Genomic DNA, 27,188 nt, shown 5'->3' with positions numbered 1-27,188 from the left:
GAGAACAATGGAACCCTCACACAATGTCAGTGGGAATGCGAGAGTGCAACCATTTGGAAAACTGACAGTTTCTCTAAAAGTTAAACATACACCAGACGTGACCCAGACACTCCCCTCCCAGGTATTTATCCAATGCCTCAATCAGTTCAGACCTCCATGATACAGTACCACAGACTTACACAACAGACATTTATTTTCCCACAGTTCCAGAGGCTGGAAGTCTGAGATCAAAGTGCCAACGGAACTGAGGCCTATCTCTTTGGCTTGAAAATGGCGCTCTCTTTTGTGTCCCCATGTGGCCTTTGCTCTATGCAGCACACAGAGAATGCTCTGGTGAAGTTCCTCGTCTTAAAAGACACCAGTCTCTACTTCCCGGTGGTAAGGTGGATGAGAATCCACCTGTCAATACAGGGGACACGGGTCTGATTGCTGGTCCAGGAACATTCCACATACCATGGGGGAACTAAGGCCCATGAGCCACAACTCCTGAGCCCACATGAGGCAACTCCTGAAGCCCATGTGCCTAAAACCTGTGCTCCACAACAAGAGAGGCCACTGCAAAGAGAAACCTGCGCACTGCAACAAAAGCCCAGCGCAAGCAAAAAATAAATGAAAAGACACAGTCCCACTGGATTAGGGCCTCACTCTTAGGACCTCATTTATATGATCTGAATCAACCCCCTTTTGATTATACACTGGAAGTGACAAACAGATTCAAGGGATTAGATCTGATAGACAGAATGCCTGAAGAACTATGCCAAAGAATGTTCAAAGTACTGCACAGCTGCACTCATTTCGCATGTTAGTAAGGTAATACTCAAAATACTTCAAGCAAGGCTTCAACAGTACATGAACTGAGAACTTCCAGATATACAAGCTGGATTTAGAAAAGGCAGAGGAACCAGACATCAAATTGCCAACATCCATTGGATCATAGAAAAAGCAGGAAAATTTCATAAAAAACATTGACTGAACAACTTAGGTCCCCATTTAACCTTAATTAGGTTGTTAAAGGCCCTGTTTCCAAATATAGTCACATTAGGGGTTGGGGCTTCACCTCATGGATTTGCAGGGGGTGCAGGGAAACACAGTTCTGTCCGTAACACCTAAGGAAATGAAAACATGTATCCACACAAAGGCTTGTTCACTGCACTTTGTTTGTAATAACTAAAACCTGGAAACAACCCAGTGTCCATCGATAGGTAAGAAGGAACACTGTGCAACAGCCTTAGAATGGAATACTACTTAGCAACACAAAGGAAGGGACTATTACCGATACTCGGCAAAGCGGGTCCGTCTCAAAATAATTATGCTGAATTGGGGAAAAAAAAGCATGCAAAAAAGAGTTACCTGCCATATGACCAAAAATGGAAACTAACTTCTAATGACAGGGAACAAATCAGTGGAGGCATTAAGAAGGGGCACAAAAACACTTGAAGGTTACGGGTGTATTACAGATCCTGGTGATGGTTTCATGGGTGTATGTGCACATCACCACTGTATGCTTCAAACATGTGCTATTTATTATATGTCAATTATGCTTCCATAAAGGTAATTTTTAAAGGGCTGACATGGGAAAAATGAAGGCAAAACAAAGACTTTTTTGATAAACAAAAACTGAGAATTCACAACCAGCAAATCTACACTACAAGAAATGTTAAAGGTAGTTCTTCAGACTGGAGGGTATTAATAGTAGGTTGGTACTCAGATCAACAGGAGGAAATGAAGACACTAACAGCCAATTAAAAAATAAATTGAAAGAAATAATGGTAAGAGTAATTTTATTCCAACAAATCTGACAACTTAGATGAAATGGACAAAATCTTTGAAAGAAAAAAAATTTACAAAAATGAAGAAGAAATAGAACACCTGAATAGCCTATATATACACTTTCTAAATTTACTTTTTATTTCATATTGGGGTACAGCTGATATGCAATGTCTTGTTGGTTTCAGGCATACGGCAAAGTGACTCAGTTATACATACACATATACCCACTCTTTTCCATAGAAAAAGCAAGACAGTTCCAGAAAGACATCCACTTCTGCTTCATTGACTACGCTAAAGCCTTTGACTGTGTGGATCACAGCAAAGTGTGGAAAATTCTTAAACAGATAGGAACACCAGACCTGACTCCTGAGAAATCTGTATGCAGGTCAAGAAGCAAAAATTAGAGCCAGACATGGAGCGACAGACTGGTTCCAAATCGGGAAAGAAGCATGTCTGGTCTGTATATTGTCACTCTGCTTCTTTAACTTCTATGCAGAGCACATCACACAAAATGCCAGGCTGGATGAATCACAAGTTGGAGTCAAGATTGCCAGGAGAAATATCAGCAACCTCAGACATGCAGATGACACCACCCAACGGCAGAAAGTGAAGAACTAAAGAGCCTCTTGATGAAAGAAGAGAGTGAAAAAAGCTGGCCTAAAACTCAGGATTCAAAAACGAAGATCATGGCATCCAGTGCCATCACTTCATGGCAAATACATGGTGAAACAATGGAAACACTGACAGATTTTCTTTTCTTGGGCTCCAAAAGTACTGCAGACAGTGACTGCAGCCACAAAATTAAAAGATGCTTGCTCTTAGGAAGAAAAGCTATGACAAACCTAGATAGTATATTAAAAAGCAGAGACACCACTTTGCCAACAAAGGTCCATATGGTTAAAGCTATGGTTTTTCCAGTAGTCATGAATGGATGTAAGAGCTGGACCATAAAGAAGGCTGAGTGCCAAAGAATTGATGCTTTTGAACTGTGGTGTTGGAGAAGACTTCTGAGAATTTCTTGGACAGCAAGGAGAGCAAACCAGTCAATCCTAAAGGAAATCAACCCTGAATATTCACTGGAAGGACTGATGCTAAAACTGAAGCTCCAATACTTTGGCCATCTGATGTGAAGAGCTGACTCATTGGAAAAGGCTCTGATGCTGGAAAAGATTGAGGGCAGGAGGAGAAGGGGGCAGCAGAGGATGAGGTGGTTGGATGGCATCACCGACTCAATGGACATGAGTTTGAGTAAGCTCTGGGAGATGGTGAAGAACAGGGAAGCCTGGCGTGCTGCAGTCCATGGGGCCGCAAAGAGTCGGATACGTCTGAGCAAATGAAATGATCTGAACTAACAGATATATGAGAAACAAACAACTGGAAAATAAAAATTTTAATGGTTTTCAAAACCATGAAATACTGAGAAATAAATTTAATGTAATATGTGAAATCTCTGAACACTGGAAACTACAAAACCCTGCTGAGAGACACTAAAGAAGATATAAATAAACAGAGAAATATAATGGTCACGAGTCGGAAGACTCAATATCATTAAGATGTCAATTCTCTTGATATTGATCTGTTTATTAAATATAATCCTAATCAAAATACCAGGAGGCACTTTTTTTTTTTGTAGAAAGTGACAAAATGACTACAAAATTGAAATGGGATGATAAAAACCTAAAATAGCCAGAAAAAATTTTGAAAAAGGAAAACAAGGTTGGAGGATTTGAACGATCCAATTTTAAGAACTACTGTAAAGCTACAGTAAGGGGAAAGATAGCTATATTAATCAATGAACAGGACTGAGAACCCAGAAAGCGACCCGTGCGTACATGGACAACTGGTTTTCAAACAGAGGTCCAAAAGCAATCTAATGGGGAAAGGAATGTCTTTTCAACAAACGGTGCTAAAACAGCTGAGCATACACTGCGTGACAAAGCTCAACAAATCTTACCTCATACTAGACACAAAACTTGACTCAAAATGGACCCAAGACTTAAAAATACAAACAAAAACTATGAAACTAAAAAAACACAGGATAAGGTCTGTGCAACCTTAAAGCGGGCAAAGACTTCTCTGCTAGAACACACAAAAAAGCCATGGAATGGGAAAAAAACATACAAAGAACTCCTGGACCGTCATCATCATCCTCACTATTATTATCACCTTAAATAGGCAAAAGACTCGAACTGACTTTCTGAGAAGAAGGTATTCAAATGGCCGACAAACCCACGAAAAGGTGAGCAGCATCACTCGCCATCAGGAAAATGAAATGAAAGCCATGAACAGATACCACTTACACGTCCACTACAATGGCTAAAATGGACAAGACTGACCACGCCAAATGTTGGTGAGAATGGGGGACAACTGAGACCTTCCTACACTGCTAATGGGAATGCAGAATGGTACAACCCCTTGGGAAGCAGGCTAGCAATTTATTACAAATGCAAACACATACATACGATACCACCTAATGGCTACACTCCCAGTTACATAAAAGAGAAGTGGAAATACATACCCATACAAAGACCTTTTTCATGAACAGTCACAGCAGCTTCATTTATATTAGTCATAACCCCAAACTGGAGACAACCCAGAATGCCCATCAACGGGTAAATGGATAAACAGATTGATATAGTCATACCCTGGAATATGACTCGGCAATAGAGAGGAATAATGAGACATACAGCAACGTGGATGAATCCCAGACAATTATGCTAAAAGAAGCCAGGTACGAAAGAGTATCTACTGCATGATTCCATTTATACAGAAGTCCAGAAAAAATGCATCTTTAGTGACAGAAAATAGATCAGTAGCTACCAAAGGGCTGAAGCAGAGGAAGAGATTTACTGCAAAGGGGCGGGAGGGAACCCATGAATGATGAAAATGCTCTGTATCCTGATTGCAGTGGTGGTTCTGCAAATGTATACACCTGTCAAAACTCATTGATTTGTGCACAATAATGGGTGGCAGTTAACTGTATTAAGTTGTAATATAGTTGATTTTTTTAAAAAAAGGTTCAGAAGCCTACTTAAAGGAGGCTCAACTCACCAAATACTGGGCAATTTGAGCACTGGAATAATAAGAGCCACAACTGATTGACTTAATCAAATATGTTATAAAGACAAAAATTCATAATGATACAAAAAGAAAAAAGAAAAAGTCCATGAAAACCTAATTAGGTGCTTTTAGAGATGCTAGGAAAGCAACTCATTATTCTGAAAACTTGTAAATAAAGGAAAAGACTCAAGCTTTTCTCTTGCCTTTTCTGTCCTCAGGGTAGCTAAGTTTGAAAGCAAAGCTTTCTCTGTAGAAGTAGTCCGGTATTCTACAACCTCTAATGAATTCGTAGATCTCGACAGTGATCATTAGTAACTGCTGAGATCATTAGGTGAAGACCTGATGAGGATTTTATAAATGGGATGCCAGGCAGACAAGCCCTGAACTCCCTGATGAATCACATCATCATCAAAAGTGGCTCAACCAGTCGTTGGGGGCCTCCTGATGGAAGAATGTACCATGACCTGTTCTTCAAAAAACTGAGCCTGAATCTGATCAAATATTCTTGAAAAGGGGAAGAGAGAAAAAAAGGAAAAAAATCCCTGAATCTTATCAAGCATCTATCATAGGTACTACCTGGGAGCTTATTAGAAATGTATCTTCTCTGACCCCACTCCAGACCCACTGAGTCAGAATTAGAATCAGAGTAACAAGTTCCCCTGGTGATTTGCGTGCACATCGCAGCATCAGAAGCCCTGTCTAGCCTCAGCTCCCAGTTTATAAAACATGCAGGGAACAGAGGAATGTGCTAGATGACACCACGGGGGATGCAACGAGGAAAATGAAGGATGAACAACCGGTGTATTCCCCCATAAATAAATTACAAGGAAGGAAAGTAACCCAGAGATTGAACAAGGCTTAAGAGATCTGTCAGCCAGATGTTCAGTTCCTCATTTGAACAAGGCAACTGTTTTAAGAATGTGTAAAACCATGAGGCAATCAGGGCAACTGAAATATGGATTGAAGATCTGATGCTATGAAGGAACTATTGCTAAATTGTTAGAAGGACAATGGTATTACAGCAATCTTTTTCAGTCTTTATCTTTTAAAGAAGGAAGAGTGTGCGCAAATGAAACGCTGGGCTTCCCAGGGGGCACTAGTGGTAAAGAAGCTGCCTGCCAATGCAAGAGACAAGAGATGCCGGTTCGATCCCTAGGCTGGGAGGAGGGCGTGGAAATCCACTCCAGAATTCTTGTCTGAGGAATCCCCATGGACAGGGGGGCCTGGCGGGCTACCATCCTTAGGGTGACAGAGACTCGGACACGACTGAGCGACTTAGCACACACGCACAAATGAAATACTAGCATGTTTATGGGATTCGCGTCAAAATAATTCAGCAGTGGGGGTGGAGAGGGAGAGACTACTGGGGGAAATGAGCAGGATCAGAGCTAAAAGAAGCCTGGCCATATGTTTATAATTGTTGAAACTGGGTGCTGGAGGTTCATTAAACAGTTTCTCTACTTTGGTATATATTTAAATGCTTCAATAATACAAAGTTTCCTTAAAGTGCTCTGTGGGGAGGAATGAGCTTCACAAATGGGGCCGGAAACAACAAGCAGAGGGAGGACCTGAGGAAACCTCACAGCAGGCACAGCACAGGCATAATTAAAGCAAAACCACAGCTACAGCAACATACATCTGTCTTGTCTCGTCCGGAGTGCGGTCCCACCCTGCCAGCAGGGCTCCAGTGGTCTTCAGAGGTAAGGCCGAGTCACCGAGGCTGGAGGCAACGCTGTGCTGCGTAAATGAGACTCTGGAGCTTGGTGATGCTCCTACCTAGGTGCCAGTGGTTTCTATAGAAACCACCAGAGAATGGTATTTCGGAGAGCACAAAGCGTCTCCACTGGTCTCCACCAGCTTTGTTCACACTTACCCATCAGCATCTGAGATCTAGCCTATCAAAGCGGGCCTCGTGGCTCACTTTTTAAAATAGGTACAGCTCATTATAAGGCACCTGCTCTCAAACGTTTCCAAGGAAACAGAGGCCCCAAGACGCCCTTCTCTAAATTCATTAGCATTTAACAGCCCTTAATGAGGCTTAAAGATGGCGCGCTTTAATAACCATATGCTGGGGGAGGACACCTTTCCCTTTGGCATTTAGGTATAACTGATGAGCTGGCTTAGGCTCCCGGAGGACCAGCCTCTGCTCCGAGCCTTCCTTAAAGGCAGAGTCGTGAGCACTAGGGGTGTCCGCGTGCCTGGGGAGGGCTCCTTGTCCCAAAAACCTCCCTTGAGGTGCTCAGCCCTGGGCCCCAACCTACACATGGCCAGGGTGGAGGCCCTGCACTGATATCCGGGCTAGCCTTGACTCCTGACTCTCCTTTACACACACACACACACCAACTTACACACACACACCCTGTGTGCACTTCAGTCACACAGACTCCTCACTATTCCCTTATGTGTCAAGCCCCTCCATGCCTCTGTGCCATGGTGCATTCCTTATGCCTAGAATTCCTTACCCTGACTTGCTGCCTAGAAAACTCCTATGCATCCTTTAAAACCCTCTGTCAACTGAGCCTCCCAAAGAGCCAGACAGACTCATCAGTTCCTTCCTCTGCAGGCCTTCCACCATCCCCCCATGACAACTACCATCACTCTACTCTCTAAGTGTCCGATTCTGTCCCCTCCCCTTGGCTGTGAGCTCAGGGCTAGGCGTGGGGATGAGCCCCTTTCCCCTCTATCCCACAGCTACTCACCATTCAGCAGGTATTTGGTGAGTGTTTGAAGGCTCCCTGACGAATGGATGTAGACTGAACAGCTCCAGGGCCCTGGGGAGTCAGTCAGCAGGTGCGGGGAGGGGAAGCCCCTGTCTGGGGGGTTGCAGCTCCCCTTGGGGAGGGGGTGCTGACCCCTCACAGCATGTGGCCTCAGCCGAGCCTCCCCAGCGACACGCAGCAGAGAAGGGCCCTGCTCCATGCAGACCTCATCTCAGAGTCCAGCCCCTGCCTGACAGATGGGGGGACTGAGGCCCAGAGGACAGGGTGCTGAATGTGGGGCTCACCAGGGCCACTTAGGCCGTTCCCAAGGGGGAGGGGTGGGGAAGCAGAGGAGGAGACTGTCCTTCGGACGACTTGGAGAGGAGGAAGCCGCCACCAGTATGCAGGGAGGGGGCATGTGGGAGGGAAAGGGCCTCCCACCTCTCCCTCTCCACACCCCCTGAAATTGTTGGGCTCACGCCGGAGGCTAGGCTGCTCTACTGCCTCCAAGCGGCAGCAGGATCTGCCTCCTGGGGACCGCCTTCCTCGGCGGGACACCCACAGTGGGGCCTGAGGAGATGATGGAGTGAACAGGGGGGTGCTGGTTACTGGGGCAGGTCATGAGCCTTGGGCCTGAGGGAGCGGGGGATGAAGGGACCCTGGAGAGAAGCAGCCAAGTATGTCTCACTCTCCAAGAGCTCCAGGGAACCCAGGAAACTCCCCCACCCCTGGCCACCTCTGGGTCTAGCCTGTGTGGCCACCTTCCTCTGTCTCTCGGGCGGTTTAGTGGCCAGTCTCTTGGGAATCACAGGACCAGCAACAGCTCCTGGGCGCCTGGGGCTGGGTTCCCACCGAGGCACCTCCTAAGGGCCCGCTCTCCACTCGTCCCTCCATTCCAGGCCTCCATAATCACTAGGCAATAATTAATTCATTTCTCTCTTTTAAAAATTAATCAAAGACACAAGGGAATGTATATCTGGGCCTCTGATCAGCCTGAGAGGACCCCTGTTATCGCACTGGGTTAGAACACCTTCGACCGAAAGCAGGCACTTGACATTTTGGTCAGGTAAGCTGCCTGGCTGGGGGGAAAGCACGACCTCCACTGAGCTTCTAGCAAAACTGAAGGCAGCTGGTGAATGCCGATCACTGCAGGCTCGTAGAAAGCACGGCCCCGCAGCGACTGTCTGAGAAGCCCCAGGATAGCAGGGAGCATTAGCTGAACACCTACTGTGTGCGTGCACCTTGCCAGGTGCTTCCCCTGTGACCCTGCTCCATGCTCACAACCGCCCTGGGGGTGGGGATCCCCAGCCCCACTGTGCAGATGAGGACACCAGGCACAGAGACGTGACGGGCCAGCCGGTGATCACCCTGCTGGGTGGAGGCAAAGTCAACGCAGCTGACACTGGAGCCCCCCCCCACCCCACCCCACTGCACCCCACAGGCTGCCCAGCCAGGGGCAGAGAGTAGCTGCTCAATTAGTGCCTGCTGGATCCGAGCCGGATCTGAACACGACCCACGGAGAGGCCGTCACGTTGGAAACAACTGTGAAATTTCAAATTACAGCTGCAGAACGTGAGGGAGGGGAAAAAAAGCAGAAATAGACAATTACACGTGTATCCACGTTGCTGATCCTCTCAAGTGAAAAATTGGTTTTCCGCACTGTACAATGGAGGCATGAATTAAGAGCAGGTTCTAACAATGCAGCCGCCCCCAAGGCGGCCCGGCTCGGTGGTGCCCGCGCCCCTCTGCTGTGCCCAGCATGCACGCCTCTCTTCCAGGCATCTCAGACCCTCCGGAGACCATGGGGGCAGCACGCAGAGGCTCAGGCCTGCCCGGGGCAGGAGGCACGGAGAGTGTGGGGCTGTCCTGCCTGGGCCTGAGGGGGAAACCAGAGCACAATGGCCTTTGCCCCCTGAGACCCAGTCCATGGCCAGGACAGGGGCCCTGGAAGGAAGCAGGCCCCCAGTTAGGCAGTCCCCTCTCACCCCGCCTCTCCCCAGCCTCCAGCCCATCCCTCTGAACCAGATCTTCCCTGAGGGTGGTGAGTGTTCATACATCTCTCTTATGCCCCAAACAAGCCAGCTAACCCACCAGCCCTGTTCGTAGGGTACACACTGGTCATCCCTTAGGGAAGGAAGTGGCCAGTGGAATCCAGAACCTAAAACCACACATACCCTTAGATCAAGTCTGCATCCGGGGGGTCTCCCCTGGTGGTCCAGGGGTTAAGAATCCGCCTTCCAATGTGAACTGGTATAGCCACTCTGGAGAACAGTATCGAAGCTCCTCCAAAAACTAAAAGCAGAGCTACCATGCATGCGTGCTCAGTTACCTCAGGCGTGTCCAGCTCTGTGCGACCCCATGGACTGCAGCCCGCCAGGCTCCTCTGTCCATGGGGTTCTCCAGGCAAGAATACTGGAGTGGGTTGCCATGCCCTGCTCCAGGGGATATTCCCGACCCAGGGAAGGGACTCGAGTCTCCTGCCATTGCAGGTGGATTCTTTACCGCTGAGCCAGTGGGGAAGCCCAGAGCACCATATGACTCTGCAATCCCACTCTTAGGCATATACCCAGAGAAAACCATGATCTGAAAGGACACATGGACCCCGATGCTCACTGCAGCACTGCTTACAATAGCCTAGATGTGGAAGCAGCCTAAACATCCGCTGACAGAGGAATGGATAAATAAGATGTGCAGGCGGGCGTGCGTGCGTGCGTGCGTGTGTCTGTGTGTGTCTGTGTGTGTCTGTGTGTGTGTGTGTGTGTGTGTGTGTGTGTGTGAGATGGAATATTACTCAGCCATTAAAAAGGATCCCGCCACACATTTTGAAGCAACATGGATGGATCTAAAGACTGTCATCCTGAAATCTGATGGAGAAGGAGAAACATCATATGACATCCCTTATATGTAGAATCTTTTTAAAAAATGATACGAGTGAACTTACTTACAGAACAGAAGAGACTCACAGACTTGGAAAATGAGCTTACCATTGCTGGGGGAAAAGGGATAGTTAGGGACTTGGGGAAGGTCATGTACACCCTGTTACATTTAAAATGGATAACCAACAAAGACCTACTGTACAGCACATGGAACTCTGCTCAACGGTTATGTGCCAGCCTGGATAGGAGGGGGGTTTGGGGGAGAATGGATACACGTATATGTATGGCTGAGTCCCTTCACTGTTCACCTGAAATTACCACCACATGGTTAATCAGGTATATCCTAACACAAAATAAAAGGTTTAAAGAGAAAAAATAAAAAGAATCCACCTTCCAATGCAGGGGACGCAGGTTGAACCCCTGGTCAGGGAAGTAAGATCCCACATGACACGGGACAGCTCAGCCCGCGCACTCTGCAACCCATGTGCCGAAACTAGAGGGCTCACATGCCGCAGCTAAGCGCCCCGTGCCTGTCACAGCCAAATAAATATATTAAAAGTCTTTAAAGTCTGCATCTGGGAATTTACATACAGAGATGTTTACATCAGTGTTGTAGTAATGGAAATACTGGGAATACGATAAACACCCAATAATTAGAGGACCGGTTAAATCCCTTATAGGATATTGGATAACTATTAAAAAATTACATCATCCAAAAACTTTTTAACCATACAGAACACTAACAATGTATTAAGCAGGGGAAAATCATCTAAAGATGTAAACATACGCATTAAAAAACTGGAAGGAAGGACCCCAACTGTCAACGGCGGTTCTGGGTGTGTTGAAATTGAATGGTTATCTTCCTCATTACAGTTTCCTATTTTCCGAGGAGGCTGCAAAGAGCGCAGATTACTTCCAAAATGAAAATGCACATCCAGAGCACAGCCTCCCTCTCTGCTCTCTCGTCACAGGCACACCTGACGCCCTTTTCTGCCTCCACTGATGCACGCTGCTGGCATCCTGAGTCCCCGCCCACAACAGCTGTCAGCCCTGGACCCAGCTCTCCTCCCAGGTCTCCGGCTGCTCCTTCACGAGCTCCTCGTCCTCTATCCTCTTTGGAAAATAACATGCCTGCTCTTTTACTCTTAAGAGTAAATCCCTTGCGTGGCAGACAAGTCAAATAGTCTGGGAAGGTGTGAAGTCCCCCATGCATGTGAGGTGGTGGCTGTGGGGAGGGCTCAGGGAAGGCTGGGCACTCAGAGGCACAGCTGGTGGCCGAGGCAGGGCTGTCCTCACCAGGAAGGCAGGCCTGCACCTGCCCTCATGGGCAGTGTAGGGTCGGGAAGGGCTCTGAGCCCAGAGGTACACGGGTTTGGATTTGCGTTTCCTGAAGATGACCTTGCAGTGTGGAAGACAGAAGGGGTGGACGATGGGCAGCGCTGGGGTCCCCGGGGAAGAGGGTGAGGAGCCAACCTGGTGAGGATGAGAGACAGCAGGCATAAGGGGAAACGATGGGGCCGCAGCCGGCCCACCTGGGCCCTGGTTCATATCAGGAAAAGACCCTCCTTCCAGTGAGATCATCCCTGATGAGGGCAGGGCTGGGCCAGTGGAACACTGGCCGGATTCCAGCACTCAGCCACCTGCTGACCACGTGCTTGTGTGCAAAGACAACCTGCACGACCTCATGTGTCAGCCCCAGAGGAGAGAAACGCAGGGTATGGTGGGGGGTGCGGGGGTGGCGAGGGGACGGCAGTCCTGAAGCTGCCACCGAGGTTTCCCACTTGGTCCAGCAACTCAGTGGATTAAAGATGCCAAGTGCAGGCGTGAGGCATTTCCTGTAGCTTCTTTGAATCCAGAAAACTAGGGAGATGGCCTACACATGATAGGTGCTTGGCAAATGTCAGGGAATAAATGAATGAAACAAGCCAGATAACCAGACCTTTCTTTTAAAAAAAAAAAAAGTAAGTGACAGGCTATAATTAAAAACTGAGAAATCTGCATGATGTGAAAAGGACGTGCAGGGGGTGGTGAGGAGAGACGTCCACCGTTCGTCTCCTCCCTGAGTCCAGGGGATGAGTGGACCACTCAGCACAGTCTAATTACAGGAGGCCCTGCCATTTCCTCCCTCACAGTCCACCGCCTTTCTCAGCTAGCGCGCTGGATCCACAGACAGATACCAGGCAGGCTTCTCGTCAGGGCCGGCGGGGAAGGCTGTGGCCGCCGGCACAGTGGGCCCACTGGCGGGGCTCACAGGACGTCCACGTGCCGAGAACGCACTGCAGTCAGCACCGCCCTCGGGGCGGGAACTTGGATCGCGTGAACTTTAAGTCATAGAATCTCTGCAGAGTTTGGCTGCAGATTCACGAAGGTGGGTATGATCATTTATTTGAGTAACACGGAGCCACTGACCCCATGCCAACAAGACAGGGTCTGGGGACATGATGCCAGGTTGGACGAGCCCTCACATTCCAGTGGAGCGGGAAGCTGATACTTGCCAAGAAGCTACAAGCCGCGACAAGGGAGGGAAGGGGGGCAGTGGGGCTTGAGGAAAAGGCCCTGGAGAGGAGACAGCCGTGGACACCCGCAGGACAGGAGGCATTGGGCCAACGGAAGTGGGGACATTCAAAGCCAGGAGGAAAACATCCACCTGGGGCCACGTGGGGTCCAGCAAGCCCACCAGAACCCCTCGCCCCACTGATTACAACTAAAACTCTGGGGAAAATGTAGAAAGCAACTCCCCAAGGACTCTGAAAGTAAACATAAGCAAATAGACCCCAGAGAGAGGGCGAAACCTGCAGACATGACGAGCACAAAGGTGAGAAGCTATTTTCTTTTCCGGTTCTTTTTTTTTTCCCCTTCTTATTTTCTCTAATAGCTTTGACATACGAGCAGGCCCTCAGTGGAGCTCTGGTGGCAGCTTCAAAATACACAAGTGAAAAAGGACAAGACTGAAAAGAGAAACACACGAACCCATGATTGTAGTTGGCAGCTTCAACACTCCTCTCCCAATAACTGAAAGAACACGTAGACAGAAAAATCAGCCAGGATCTAGAAGAACTAACTGAACAATCCCTTCATCTAACTTGATCAAACTGTCATTTGCAGAACACCCCACCCAATAACAGCAAGACACACATTCTTGCCAAGAGCATACGGAATATTCAATGAAACAAAACATATTCTGGGACATGAAAGTATTAAAATCATACAAAGTATGTTTTCTGAGCATAACAGAATCAGTAAACAAAGAAGTTAGTAACAGAAAGATAACAGGAAAATCCCTATATATTTAGAGGCTAAGTTTTGTTGTTGTTGTTTAGTTGCTGAGTCATGTCCGACTCTTTGCAACTGCATGGACTTCAGCCCATCAGGCTCTTTTGTCCATGGGATTCTCCAGGCAAGAAGACTGAGTAGGTTGCCATTCCCTTCTCCAGAGGATCTTCCTGACCCAGGGATCAAATCTGTGTCTCCCGCATTGGCAGGCAAATTCTTTACCTCCGAGCCACTGGGGAAGCCCAGAAGCTAAGTAACAAGTTCTAAATATCCCATATGTCAAAGAGGATGTTAAAACTAAGATTAGATAATATTTTTTAATTGCATGAAAATTTAAATGTTGCACATCAAGATTTGTGGAGTGCTCTTAGAGGGAAATGTATAGCATTCAAATGCTTATGTTAAAAAGGATTTTGAATCAATAATCTAAATTGCTGCCTTAAGAAATAAGAAGAGGAAGAGCAAATTAAACCCAAAGCAAGTAGAAGAAAATAAATCTCTAGCCACACTAAGAAAAAAAAAAAAAGGCATAAATATCTATATCAGGAATGAAAAAGACAGAACCTAAAGACATCAAAAAGGATAACAAAGGAATATTATGAACAAGTTGGGGCTTCCCTGGTGGCTCAGACAGTAAAGGATCTGCCTGCAATGCAGGAGACCCAGGTTCCATTCCTGGGTCGGGAAGATCCCCTAGAGAAGGGGATGGCTGCCCACTCCAGTATTCTTGCCTGGAGAATTCCATGGACAGAGGAGCCTGGCAGGCTACAGTCTACGGGGTTGCAAACAGTCGGACACGACTGAGCCATCATCACTTTCACCTCATGAAAAAGTTTATGAAATTTGATAACATAGATGAAACAAACCAATTCTTTGAGAAACACAAACTACCAAAGCTCATTCATGAAGAAATACAGTCTGCACAGATCTATATAAAACCTGAAGGAGAGGATTTCCCTGGAGGTCCAGCGGTAAGACTCTGAGCTCCCAGTGCAGGGGGCCCAGGTTCAATCCCTGTTCAAGGAAGTAGATCCCACATGCCACAACAATGAGTTAGTGCGCAGCAGCTAAGTTATCTTGCATGCCACAACCAAGACTTGGCATAGAGAGATGGACAGACTTTCAGCAGTTCCCAGTGAGACACCACTTCATATCCACTGGGATAGAGATAAGCAAAAAGACTGATAACAAGGGAGGTGAGGACGGGAAAACTCAGAACCTTCCTTGGAATGAAAAATAGTGCAAACACTCTGGAAGACAGTCTGGCGGTTCTTCAAACTGTATGATTCTGTGTATACACAATGTCCAGAACAGGCGATCTACAGAGACATCTGGAGAAAACACTTGAGAGTCCCTTGGACAGCAAGGAGATCCAACCAGTCCATCCTAAAGGAAATCAACCCTGAATGTTCACTGGAAATGCTGATGCTGAAGCTGAAGCTGCAGTACTTTGGCCCCCTGATGCAAAGAGCTGACTCACTGGAAAAGACCCTGATGCTGGGAAAGATTGAGGGCAGAAGAAGGGAGCAACAGAGGATGAGACGGCTGGATGGCATCACCGACTCAATGGACATGAGTTTGAGCAAGCTCTGGGAGATGGTGAAGGACAGAGCAGCCTGGCGTGCTGCAGTTGATGGTGTCGCAAAGAGTCAAACACGACTTAGCATCTTAGCGACTCAACAACAAGGACAGAAGGTAGACCGACGGTTACCAGAGGAGCTGGGGTGACTGCTAAAGGGCACAGGGCTTCTTTCTGAGGCGATGAAAATGTTCTGAATTGACTGTCGTGATGGTTGTGTAACTCTGTAAATATACTAAAAACAAACGAGTCCCGTGCTATACATGAAGGCATCTGTGAATTTCATTTCAGCAAAGCCACCACCAAAAAATTTTAATAAGTATTTCGAGTACATTAAGACAAAGAATAACTAGGGCATCAAACCTATGATTTTTTGGATGCTATTAGTTATGGCAAACTAAAATAAGTGTTTAAGTAAAACAAAAACTGTGAATCAATTTCATATACATATTAAATTTTTTAAAATCTGGGAAAAATATCTCAAGGGAGAGATGTTCAGTGTATGTAACACAGCTTATTTCAGTGATAAAATGAATTGCAAAGGACATACACATTTATTTATATAATCATTACAAATTTCATGAAAATATTAAATTTTTTAAAATCTCAAGGAGAGGTGTTCAGGGTATGCAACACAGCTTCTTTTAGTGGCAAAATGAACTACAAAGGACACACACATTGACATTATGTAAATACTGTATTTCCGTCATCACTACAGGTCCATTCAGAATCTGCTTTCTATTTTCTGACAGCACTACTGCAGCTTCAAGAGCCCGAGTGTTCACATGGGGACAGGGCCCTCCCGAGTGGCACCTTCTCCCGTGGACACACACTGAGCTCCCAGTGGCAGGTCCCATTTCAGACTTTTAACCAGCGTCTGCTTGGCACCCCGAGGAAAGTGCTGCTGAATGAAGGTAAAGAGAAGGATCTGGCTGGGGGCAGTCTCTGAGATTCTGGACCCCAGGAACCCTTTCTCCAGCTTTGCCCAAGATTTTGGACGACCCAGGAGACACAGGGGAACTCCTCGGCCGCTTAAGGTAGCCGGTGAGGCCCACAGGTCCACCAACACCAAAGAAATGGCCCTTCTCAGCCCTTCTTCCAGATGCTGAGCTCCTGGCTCTGGGACGATGCCTGGTGTCCAGCAGGGGCTCAGTTACTGAAGTGTGTCCTCCTCCTGCTGTAGGGAGAGGCAGAATTCAGAATGAGATCCGGGTGCAGATGCAAGTTGGAGAAGGCAATGGCACCCCACTCCAGTACTCTTGCCTGGAAAATCCCATGGATGGAGGAGTCTAAAGGCTGCAGTCCATGGGGTCACTAAGAGTCAGACACGACTGAGCGACTTCACTTTCACTTTTCACTTTCATGCCTTGGAGAAGGAAATGGCAACCCACTCCAGTGTTCTTGCCTGGAGAATCCCAGGGACAGGGGAACCTGGTGGGTTGCCGTCTGTGGGGTCGCACGGAGTCGGACACGACTGAAGTGACTTAGCAGCAGCAGCAGCAGCAGCAAATTCAAGTCCGCAGTGGCTGCAGACTCCTGCCCTGAAAGCTGGACCTTCCAGGACTGGTTTCCTCATCCACACGTGGGACACAATGCCCACATGGAGATGCTGGGCTTGTGACTTCTGACCTGAGGCCGCAGGGCCCTGCACTCTCCACTTCACAGCTGGGTCCTCTGACACCAGGCACTAGGCTGCAAGCAGCAGGGCTGAGCGGGCATCTGAACTCAAGGGCTGCCCTGTGTAGGCTTCCCTAGGACCCAAGTGCCTGGCTCTCACTGCCAAAGCTTTCCTTACATGCCAGACTGACGCTTCACTCAACCTGTGAACAGGAGGACCTGCTGTGGTGTGGAAGTCCAGGCTCTGGGTCCAGGTCCTACCCCACTATCAACCGGCCCTATGCTGGCACCTCTGTGACCCTCAGGCTCCCTGCCAGGGGGACAGGGTGACAACAGTGCCTGGCACGCCTCCCAGGATTGCTGTGTTGCTATGGGTGGCACAAGGGGCGGGCCCATCACAGAGTCAGCCGGGCGGTGACTGCCCAGTCCACACCACCGTATGTCGGGGCCAGGAGGCTGCAAGGCTGAGGGCTCCCCACTGCCACTGGACAGACAAGGCTGTGACCACCTCCCCTCGGCGCCAGGCTGCCCACGCCCCTTCCCCACCTCCGCCTCCTCCTTTATCTCCCGCTCTCATCTGCATAAGAAAGTTTGGTTTGAGGCAAAACTTAGTCAGAACTGCACAAGTACAAAGAATCCAAATAAAAAGGCTTTTTAACATTAAGCTGATGAAAGAGACAAATGGAGAGTAATCAAAACCTCATTAGGACAAATAAGCAACCGTCCTGCAACACCGCAAAAATGGACAGCGCCCAGAACCCAGAGCCAAGGGCACTGCGTCTCCCAGGCAGCCGCCCTCGTGGGAGCCAACACTTCAGGATGCTCTCACCGGCCCGGCAGACACCCTGCACAGCACCATTTGGGGTTCAGGATTCTCACTGATGCACCCAAATCCTGGCTCCCAGGATGGTGGTTCACCACTCCAGCTCTGCATTAGAATCACTTGCAAAGTTTTCAAAATGCTGGGCGCAGAGACCACCTGCAGAGGGGCTGGGTCTCCTCTAAGGTTCTGGGTGCTCTGACTACCAGGTCAGCCAGTGAAGACCAGCAACCACTGGCTGAGTGACTGGCTGGTTCATCCCCCCGCCCCTGTCCAGGGCACGATGCCCATGGTGGGCACCTAAGAAGAGCGTGTTAACAGATGCTGGCTCAACTTCCAATTCAACTGGGAGGGCTTATCACGTGCGATTTTTGTTTTCAATTGGTCTTGATTTAGGCCGTTAGTCATTCCTGCGACAATTCCTTCCCATCCGCCCAGCACTCGGCCAGGCGCTGGGAATACAGCAGAAGTGAGCAAATTCCTGCCCTCAGGGAGTCTACGCTCTGCAGGGAAAGTGCACCAGAGTAACAGGTTCTGACAAGGGGCAGAGATGAGATTCCAGGCAGATGGGAAGGCTGGTCCAGAGCACTGCGCTGCCCGCCCCTCCACACTGTCACCTGCCTGAGGACAGACACCTGCAGTGGGTCTGGGACAAAACTCCAGAAGGAGGTCAAGACACCAGTTCAAGATCTGCAAGTCAAGACGGCCCTTTACAAACTTAAAAAGAAAGAAAGGAAAGGGGCTCTCCCGGTGGTTCAGTGCTTAAGATACAAGGAACACTGGTTTGATCCCTGGTCTGCGAAGATCCCATGCCAAAGGGCAACTAAACCCCAGCGCCACAACTACTGAAGCCCACATGCCCCAGAGCCTGTGCTCCGCAACAAGAGGGACCACTGCAAAGAGAAGCTCTCCCGTCACAACTAGAGAGGAGCCCCCAGCCAGAGAAAGCCCGTGAGCACAGCGATGAAGACTCAGCAAAGCCAAAAATAAAGCTGCATTTTTTAAAATTTTCTTTTTAAAAAAAGAAAGAAAAGCTGTAGAACAAGCATGGAAGATTGATGATTCAGGTCAGACCAACAATAGAGCAAAACTGTGTGGGCCTGTCGGAGCGGATCTCATCCTGAGAATTACCCGAGCAGGTGCAGTCAGTGTTTTTGAGGCCCAGTGGGGGCCTGAGTGCACCTGAGGCTCCTTCTTGGGCACAAAGTCCAACAATGCATCAAAGCCAGCTCAGCCCCAGCCCACCCGGGGTTGGCCCTGCTTGCAGAAGGGAAGAGAACTGGGGCAGAGGCCGGGCTCCCAGTTCCGGGAGCCACGTGTCCTAGATTCTCCAGGCCTGCTCCAGTTTGCAGCGCCAGGACCTGCTCAGCTGAGAGGTAATTTGCTGAGGTTGGAGTTCCATAATTTACTCTTGCAAAAAGGATGATTCACTAAAGCAGTTCAGTTCAGTCGCTCAGTCGTGTCGGACTCCCCACGACCCCATGGACTGCAGCACGCCAGGCTTCCCTGTTCATCACCAACTCCCAGAGCTTGCTCAAACTCATGTCCGCTGAGTCGGTGATGCCATCCAACCGTCTCATCCTCTGTCGTCCCCTTCTCCTCCTGCCTTCAATCCTTCCCAGCATCAGGGTCTTTTCCAATGAGGCAGCTCTTCACATCAGGTGGCCAAAGGATTGGAGTTTCAGTTTCAGCATCAGTCCTTCCAGTGAATATTCAGGACTGATTTCCTTTAGGATCAACCAGTTAGATCTTTTGAACTGTGGTGTTGGGGAAGACTCTTGAGAGTCCCTTGGACAATAAGGAGATCAAACCAGTCCATCCTAAAGGAAATCAATCCTGAATATTCATTGGAAGGACTGATGCTGAAGATGAAGTTCCAATACTTTGGCCACCTGATGTGAAGAGCCAACTATTGGAAAAGACCCTGATGCTGGGAAGGATTGAGGGCAAGAGGAGAAGGGGGTGGCAGAGGACAATATGGTTGGATGGCAGCATCAACTCAGTGGACTTGAGTTTGAGCAAACTGTGAGACATAGCGACAGACAGGGAAGCCTGGAGTGCTGCAGCCCATAGGGTCGCAAAGTGTCGGACATGACTGAGCGACTGAGACAGCAACTCACAACAGCAGTCCCCAGTGTGATGATTTCTGGGACTGAGGCCTTTGTGAGGTAATTAGGTCTGGATCCTAGATAGCATATTCAAAAGCAGAGACATTACTTTGCCGACTAAGGTCCGTCTAGTCAAGGCTACGGTTTTTCCAGTAGTCATGTTTGGATGTGAGAGTTGGACTATGAAGAAGGCTGAGCGCCGAAGAATTGATGCTTTTGAACTGTGGTGTTGGAGAAGACTCTTGAGAGTCCCTTGGACTGCAAGGAGGTCCAACCAGTCCATCCTAAAGGAAATCAGTCCTGAATATTCATTGGAAGGACTGATGCTAAAGCTGAAACTCCAGTACTTTGGCCACCTCATGTGAAGAGTTGACTCGTTGGAAAAGACTCTGATGCTGGGAGGGACTGGGGGCAGGAAAAGAAGGGGACGACAGGGGATGAGATGGTTGGATGGCATCACTGACTCGATGGACATGAGTTTGAATGAACTCCGGGAGTTGGTGATGGACAGGGAGGCCTGGCGTGCTGCGATTCATGGGGTCGCAAGGAGCGACACGACTGAGCGACTGAACTGAACTGAACTGAAAGTCATAAAGGTGGAGGGCCCATGGTGACAACAGTGGCCTTAAAAGGGGTGAAGAGATCAGAGGTTGCCCGCTCTCCATCTGTGTGGACACAGCAAGACGAGAGCTATCTACCAGCCCAGAGGAGACCCCTCACCAGAACGCGACCACAATGACACCCTGATCTTGGAGTCCAGCCTCCGGAACCATGAGAAATAAGCATCCGCTGTCTAAGCCCACAGGTTGCAGCGCTTTGTTCCAGCAGTCTGAGCTGACTAAGACATCATCCTGCGGAAACAGAATCCGCATCCTAATGAGAGCCCCGGGTGCTCTCCTACGTAGGGGAGGGTTGACAGGCCTGCTGCAGAGATGACCTCCTGCCGCTCCTTTCCTGCACCACTGGGGAAACCCGATGGAGGGAAGCTTTCACCTAGAGATTCACCTATAATCAGCCAGCTAAGCAAGTGGGAGAGGGAGGCTGGGAGCCCAGGTCTCATGGAGCTCAGGCCAATAAGTTCTGGCAGCCCATCGGGGCTCTGACTCCCACAGTAACACAAAGGTAAGGCCACGGACATCTTGGGTTCCAGACCATACCCACATTTGGGCAGACTGTCAGGAGACAAAAAGCATCAGAAAATCCCATGCTGGCAGCATGGAGCCAGCGCCAATAAGCAGGCTCAGAGGGCTAGTGCGGAACACAGCCTGCCGACCGGCCGGAAATGAAGTCAGGCACTTTGCAGAGATGAGGGATGTACTCTGATCATCAAACCTGAGTGGAGAGAGATCGGCGAAGAAGAGAGAGAGGAGCCAAATCACCCATTTGCTGTAATGAACTGGGCTGGACCAGAGAAGCCCAGAATCCTGACATTGGTCATGCAGCTTAGCTTAAGGAATCATTAAAGTCTATGGCTGGAAAGCAGCTTTAATGTCATCTGTTCCAACTGCTCCTTGGGCCCGGTAGGAGGCTGTCTGGCCCTGCTGTCACGTTCCAATGGTGGGATCAGCCGTGGCCTTAGACATCTACACCTCACCTTCAAAACGTGGACTTGCTTTAACCCAGCAATCTGAATTCTGGGGCCCAAGCTGCAGGCGATAAACTGCAAGTGTGGAAAGCACTAGACGCACAAATGAGCCTGATGGTAAAATGTACAATACAGCAGACCGGCGTCGTTTGCCTGGGGATGGTAACAGGGAGGGAAAACGACCCGCATGCCCGACTGAGGCACGGTTCTCTGGAAACAACGTTCCGTGTGCACACGATTTCCACAGGGTCCCCATAAAAGGGTGAGGCACGGGGGGGCCCACCTGGTCAGCCAGGTCAAGGGGATCAGCCGCGACCAGACGTGGAGTAACAGACGCCACAGCCTGACCCATCTTGGCAGGGGTCAGCCAAATCGTAACTATGCTGGCTCTGCGGACCACGCAGTCTTCGGTTCAACAACCCAGCTCTTGCTGCTACAGTGTGAAAGCTGCTGTAGCTGCTATGCAAGTGAATGACCAGAACTGTGTTCCAATAAAACTTTATTTACAGACACAGGAAGTATGCCAGACTTAGCCCTAAGGCTTCAGCTGGTCGATCCCTCATCACCACCTACTAGCTTTAAATGGCAAACCGAAGGAAAGCAAATGTCCTCCAAACCAACCTCGGGAAATGGTTTAATAAGCTGAACCACTTGAAATATATTCATTTGATCCATATTTATTGAGCGCCTGCTGTGTCAGACACGCGTTCTCAGTACCGAGGATGAGGCGAGGAGCAAACCAGCCAGGCATGCAGTGTCCGAGGGATGTACTGGAAATCTACAAGAACTCATCTTACTGTAAGGAAAACCCTTAGAATGCTGTGTGAAATGTGTGAAGCGAAATACAAAACTGTATAAGAATAAGACCAATCAACGTTTAAAAAAACACACAGTGGAAAAGAACACTGAAATTAAAAAAAACAGGCACATGTTACAACGTTCACCTTCAGCTGGCTCGGCCACCCCTTCTATTTCCAGTTTCTAATTTTTCCATATAAAATCACATATTATATGAAATAATAAGGTCCTTCCCATTGTCCTTTTCATATTTATTTATTTGGCTAAATCAGATCTTAGTTGACGGCACATGGAATATTTAGCTGTGGCATGTGGGATCTAATTCCTTGACCAGGGATGGAACCTGGGCCCCCGGCATTGGGAGCACCAGGGAAGTCCCCTTCCCATGATTTTTAAAAGAGGAAATCTGTCATGATTTTAAGGTAAAGTCTGCATAACCCCTGCAGTTTTCCTGGCTGTCCCTGAAGGCAATAAGAGCCACACTGCTCAGCCCTAGGTGTCTGCACACTCGCCAGGCAAGGCTGGAGAGTTCAGCACGCTGGACAGAGCCCCGTGCCCCGTGGGAGTGCAGCAGGACTGCTGAGAGCCACCTTAGGCGGGCAACCTTGCCCCTCCTCTCTGGCCCTCCTGCTGGATCCACAGGAGGCGCTTGGGCCACACCTCTCAGAGGAAACATTCACTAAAGTGGGAGAGAGAGTGATCCCCTGAGTCTGGCTGGTGCAAATGGAACAAGCCCTGTGACCCAGCAAGGAGGACAGGGGTTCGGATTGTTGGGAAAAAGGAAGCAAAAAGAAACACTGCGCGGCCCCATTACCCACGCTACTAGCTTGGGAGAGGACTGGCAAACATGCCAATACCAGTCACAGCAACATCTGCTCCTAATTGCTTCTCCCCTAGCGTTCTCAGAGCACATCAGCTGGCGTCTGCCCTGGGAGAAAATCCGGTATTTTTAACAAAGTCTTAAATCAGATGGCGTCCTTGATGAGTAATTTCTTACGTGGTTGGTCTTCGGGGCTAAAAACAGTAAGCGCACCTCCAAGGGACGTGGCCGTCAGCAGGGGCTGGGTGACCATGAGGCCCAGCTTCAAACGGCATGACTAAGAGTTTCCAGCTCCAACAGCACTTCCCAGTGTTTTCCTTCATTCACCGTGTATTTATAGCCCAAACATGAGTGTTCCAGTGCTTTCATAAGCCCACGTGTCCACTTCTTTATGGGTAGCTTTTCTCTCTTTTCCAAATATTTTTGTTTAAAAAAAAAAAAGTCTCTTTGTAAAAGAAAAAAATGTATTTTTTTTTCTTTTAAAAAAAGAGTACATCTCTCTATGTCTAATTTTCCCCCCTCCCTGTGAGGCACAATCCTGTAAGCAAGATACATATGGATGGAACATCCAGTCCTCTTGAAGGAAACTGTTTCTGGTTTTAGGTTCTCCTCAAAACACCAGCATCCCCCGTCCACAGCCTGGTGGGAGAGCACCTTCCTGCAGCTACTAATCCAAAGCACCAGCCTGCCTTCTGAATCCAGCACTGGAGACCTCACCCCACCACCTTCCATCCCAGCTATTCGGAAAGGCCTCTGCTCAGCGCAGACCTGCGGAGGCTGCTGCACCTGCCAGGACAGGGATGCCTTTAGGCAGTGGCTTTGATGCTGCACCTTCAGCACAGGACCACCAACTCCCCTGGATCCCAGCTGGAGAACGGCAGTCTCTGACATTCCACACCCTCTTCTTTTAAGATCAAGATCGATGCACGTTTCATCATGAATGACCCTGCAGCATTTGAGAGATTCGGTGCCTCCTTTAGACCAAGGGCATTGCTTCTCTGAAACAGACATCCTGGAACCACTGGCTCCTCAGAGGCAGGAGCACTCAGGCTCTTCCTCACTGCCCCTCCCTGAGCCCTTCCTCAGTCTTGATCCCGGCCCCCTCTGCTCACAAACCTCCCATGGCTCCCCACTGCTGATCCAAATCCAGATGCAGAGCGTTAAACGTCTCTCTGCCCACCTGTCCCACTGCCCACCTGTCCCACTGCCTGGGGCCCATTCCCAGCTGTGTCACTGGGGAGCAGGTCACTGGCCCTGTCCAAACCTTTTATCTCCCACAGTCTGCAGGGTCGCCTCCACCTGCTCATTCAGGCAACCAAGATCTGCTGAATGCCTACCACATGCCAGGCACTAGTCTAGCAGCTAGAAGTCAGCAGCAAACGAAACAGACAGAAAACCCCCCGCCGAAGATTACATTCAAAGGGAGGGAGACAGACAAAGACACACATACAGCCATAGCGCGTGGATGATGATGAATGATACAGAGAGAAGTGAGGTGTCGGGGGGTCTAGTGAATGCCAGGGCTGCCCGGCACCTGGTCCAGGAAGGCCTTCCTGCAGAGGCAGCATTTGAGCAGGACCCTGGAGGAAGGAGGGTGGGAACCTCTCCATAGAAAACCAGGAGGGCGCACTGCAGGCAGAAAGAGCAAGGGTGCCAAGGGCCTGAGGCAGGAGTGTGCCGGTGTGCTCCAGGGATGGCTAGGAGGCTGGTGGGGCCGGAGCTGCAGAGAAGGGGCTGACGGGAGACTATGAGGCCTTGGGGCCACCGCAGGGACACAGCCCTTACTGCGAGTGAGACCTGAGCCTGGACGGTGCTGACCGCAAGAGTGACACGTGGACTTTCGCTGTCGCGGGCCACCCTGGCTGCTGTGTTGAGAACACACTGTAAGCGGCTGGGGCTGGTGCGGGTGGGGTGGTGTTGCCGGGAAGACATTTATCAGAAACGAAAGTGCTGCCACTACCCAAGCAGGAGACAAGGGCAGTTTAAAACCACAGTTACAAATGGATCTGCTGATGGTTCGGGTGGCAGGGGATGAGAGCAGGGGCAGAGAGCGTGATGATTCTGATGGGTTTGGCCTGAGCAACTGGAAGGATGGAGATGCCATGTCTTAAGTGAGGGAAGCAACGGGAGCAGCAGGTTGCAGTAACGGATGGGACTGGACAATCGCTTCTCTATGGGACCGATGGGGACTAGCCTTTAAGCCCCGAAGGCAACACAGTCTCCTCTGTGAAGCCGTCTTTGCCCTGAGCTGAAAGCTCACCCTCTCTGAATGCCGGCCCCGCCCCAAGCCCCCTCCCCTCACATACACACATACACACACACGTGCACACACAAAGAGCACTCCTCCGCACCACTGATCTGTATCCACATATTACTCCCTTGAGTAATCCAAGGCTGATTCTCTTTCTAACATCTGGAAGCATCTGCACACAGTAGGCACTCCACAAATATTTTTAGCAACATGCTTGCAGAGAACTGCACCTACGAAGCTTTAATATCTAATGACTCAAGACTGTTCTTTCAAAACATCTAAAAATTATGCTTTGCACTGATTACATATTAAGTGGTAATTATTCCATCTCGAGGGTCCTATATATAGATGCTGACCCGCCCCCAATCATTCAAATTGTCAAGGAAGCTCTCCTGGAAAGGCTAAGTGAGGAAGGTGGGTGTTACCTTGCTGGTCCTTATGTCCCAAGCTTTCATTTCAGAGCTGAAGCCACCACATACAAAAACACTGTGGTCTCTCGGATGGAACTTCAAGGTGGTGATCCTAAAGTCACTTTGGCCGCTGAATAGCTGGGTTCCTACAACACACAAAACAAAGAGAGTCAGAAAATACTCAGATCACAAACTAAGTATCTTAAAACTAAGACGCCACCTGGTACAGAGCCACAGAACGCAGCTGCCTGGGCCCAGGCGGCCAGTGGAGAATTTCCGGAAACACAGCCCGGGTAGCATCCGCCCCCACTCTCAGGCCACCTGAGAGCCTCTACAAGCTCAACCCCACCGCACCCCCACCGCAGGGATGAGCAGCATGCCTGAATCCACCAACACCACCTTTTAGGTGCGCGGTAAACCCATGCGCATCAACCCAGTTAAAGCACATGTCAACCCTAAACCCACTTTGCAGCTTGAAGAAACCAAGGCTCAGGAAGACTGAATCACAGCTCCAAAGCTACACAATTAATACCATAGCTTACTCATCTGGAGGTGTAAAAACCAAGAGCAGGATGAGCCAAAGTGATTCTTCTTAGGATCAGCACCTTACAACCACACCCTAACGGCTTGCAATAGGATGCTGTGGGTGGGGTTTGCGGTAGAGTGTGGCAGGTGGGGTGCCATCAGACCCTTAGTGATCAATGAGAGTGTGACATCACAGTGACTCAGGACACAGGTTGGAGGAAAGGGGTGTGGACCACCTTTTCTATCTGCCATGATACTGCGATCAAGCACTCCCAGGCATAGTGCAAATGTCTGCCTGTATGCACGTAACTCTGCTGTGGAAAATATCTTCTTTATCACCGAGATCGCTCAGAGAGAGGTAAGCCATAAAGAAAGTGAAAGTGAAGTCGCTCAGTCGTGTCTGACTCTTTGCGACCCCGTGGACTGTAGCCTACCAGGCTTCTCCGTCCATGGGATTCTCCAGGCAAGAATACCAGAGTGGGTTACCATTTCCTTCTCCAGGGGATCTTCCCGACCCAGGGACTGAACCCGGGTCTCTCACATTGGAGGCAGACGCTTTAACCTCTGCGCCAACAGGGAAACCCCAAAAATGCCAGAATTGTCAATCATTTAGAACAGGTCAGACGTGGGGCACGTGGGGAATGGAACTTCTGCGCTGAGCCAAGGTATGTTGGCCTCCAAAACCAGCGTGCCTTCCTCTGCACAGTGCCAGAGCCCAAGAGGGGCATCCTTGACCACCTTTGGCCCTCGGAAACCCTCCCCTGGACTGAGGTGGTGGGCAGTTAGGGACCTAAGAAGCCGGAAGCCAGTGCCCTGCCAAGATCTCAAGCAGAGTCTCCTCGCACAGGAACCCAGGAAGTGCGCTGGGCCCACGGATTTAGAAAGCACTTCCGGAAGGCCACCTGGCTTTGCGTTCAGGACCATACTTAATGAAATGCTCTACCAGCTCACCAGGTGAGGAGATAAAAGTCATCAACTGGTGCTCATGACAGTTACA

At 49.2% G+C, this 27,188-nt stretch overlaps 1 protein-coding gene across 1 annotated transcript in view; it reads right to left on the bottom strand.

Moving 5' to 3' along the window:
- WDR25 (WD repeat domain 25) overlaps positions 1-27,188 on the bottom strand; it is a 143,960-nt gene that overhangs the window by 18,425 nt on the left and 98,347 nt on the right. The window contains exon 4 of the mRNA XM_018066203.1: positions 25,682-25,812. Within this exon, the coding sequence (XP_017921692.1) occupies positions 25,682-25,812 (131 nt within the window). The remainder of the gene's footprint in view (positions 1-25,681; positions 25,813-27,188) is intronic.

This window comes from Capra hircus, chromosome 21 (genome assembly GCF_001704415.2).
Source record: "Capra hircus breed San Clemente chromosome 21, ASM170441v1, whole genome shotgun sequence".
Classification (NCBI taxonomy): domain Eukaryota; kingdom Metazoa; phylum Chordata; class Mammalia; order Artiodactyla; family Bovidae; genus Capra; species Capra hircus.
This window is presented reverse-complemented; position numbering and strand designations above follow the sequence as displayed.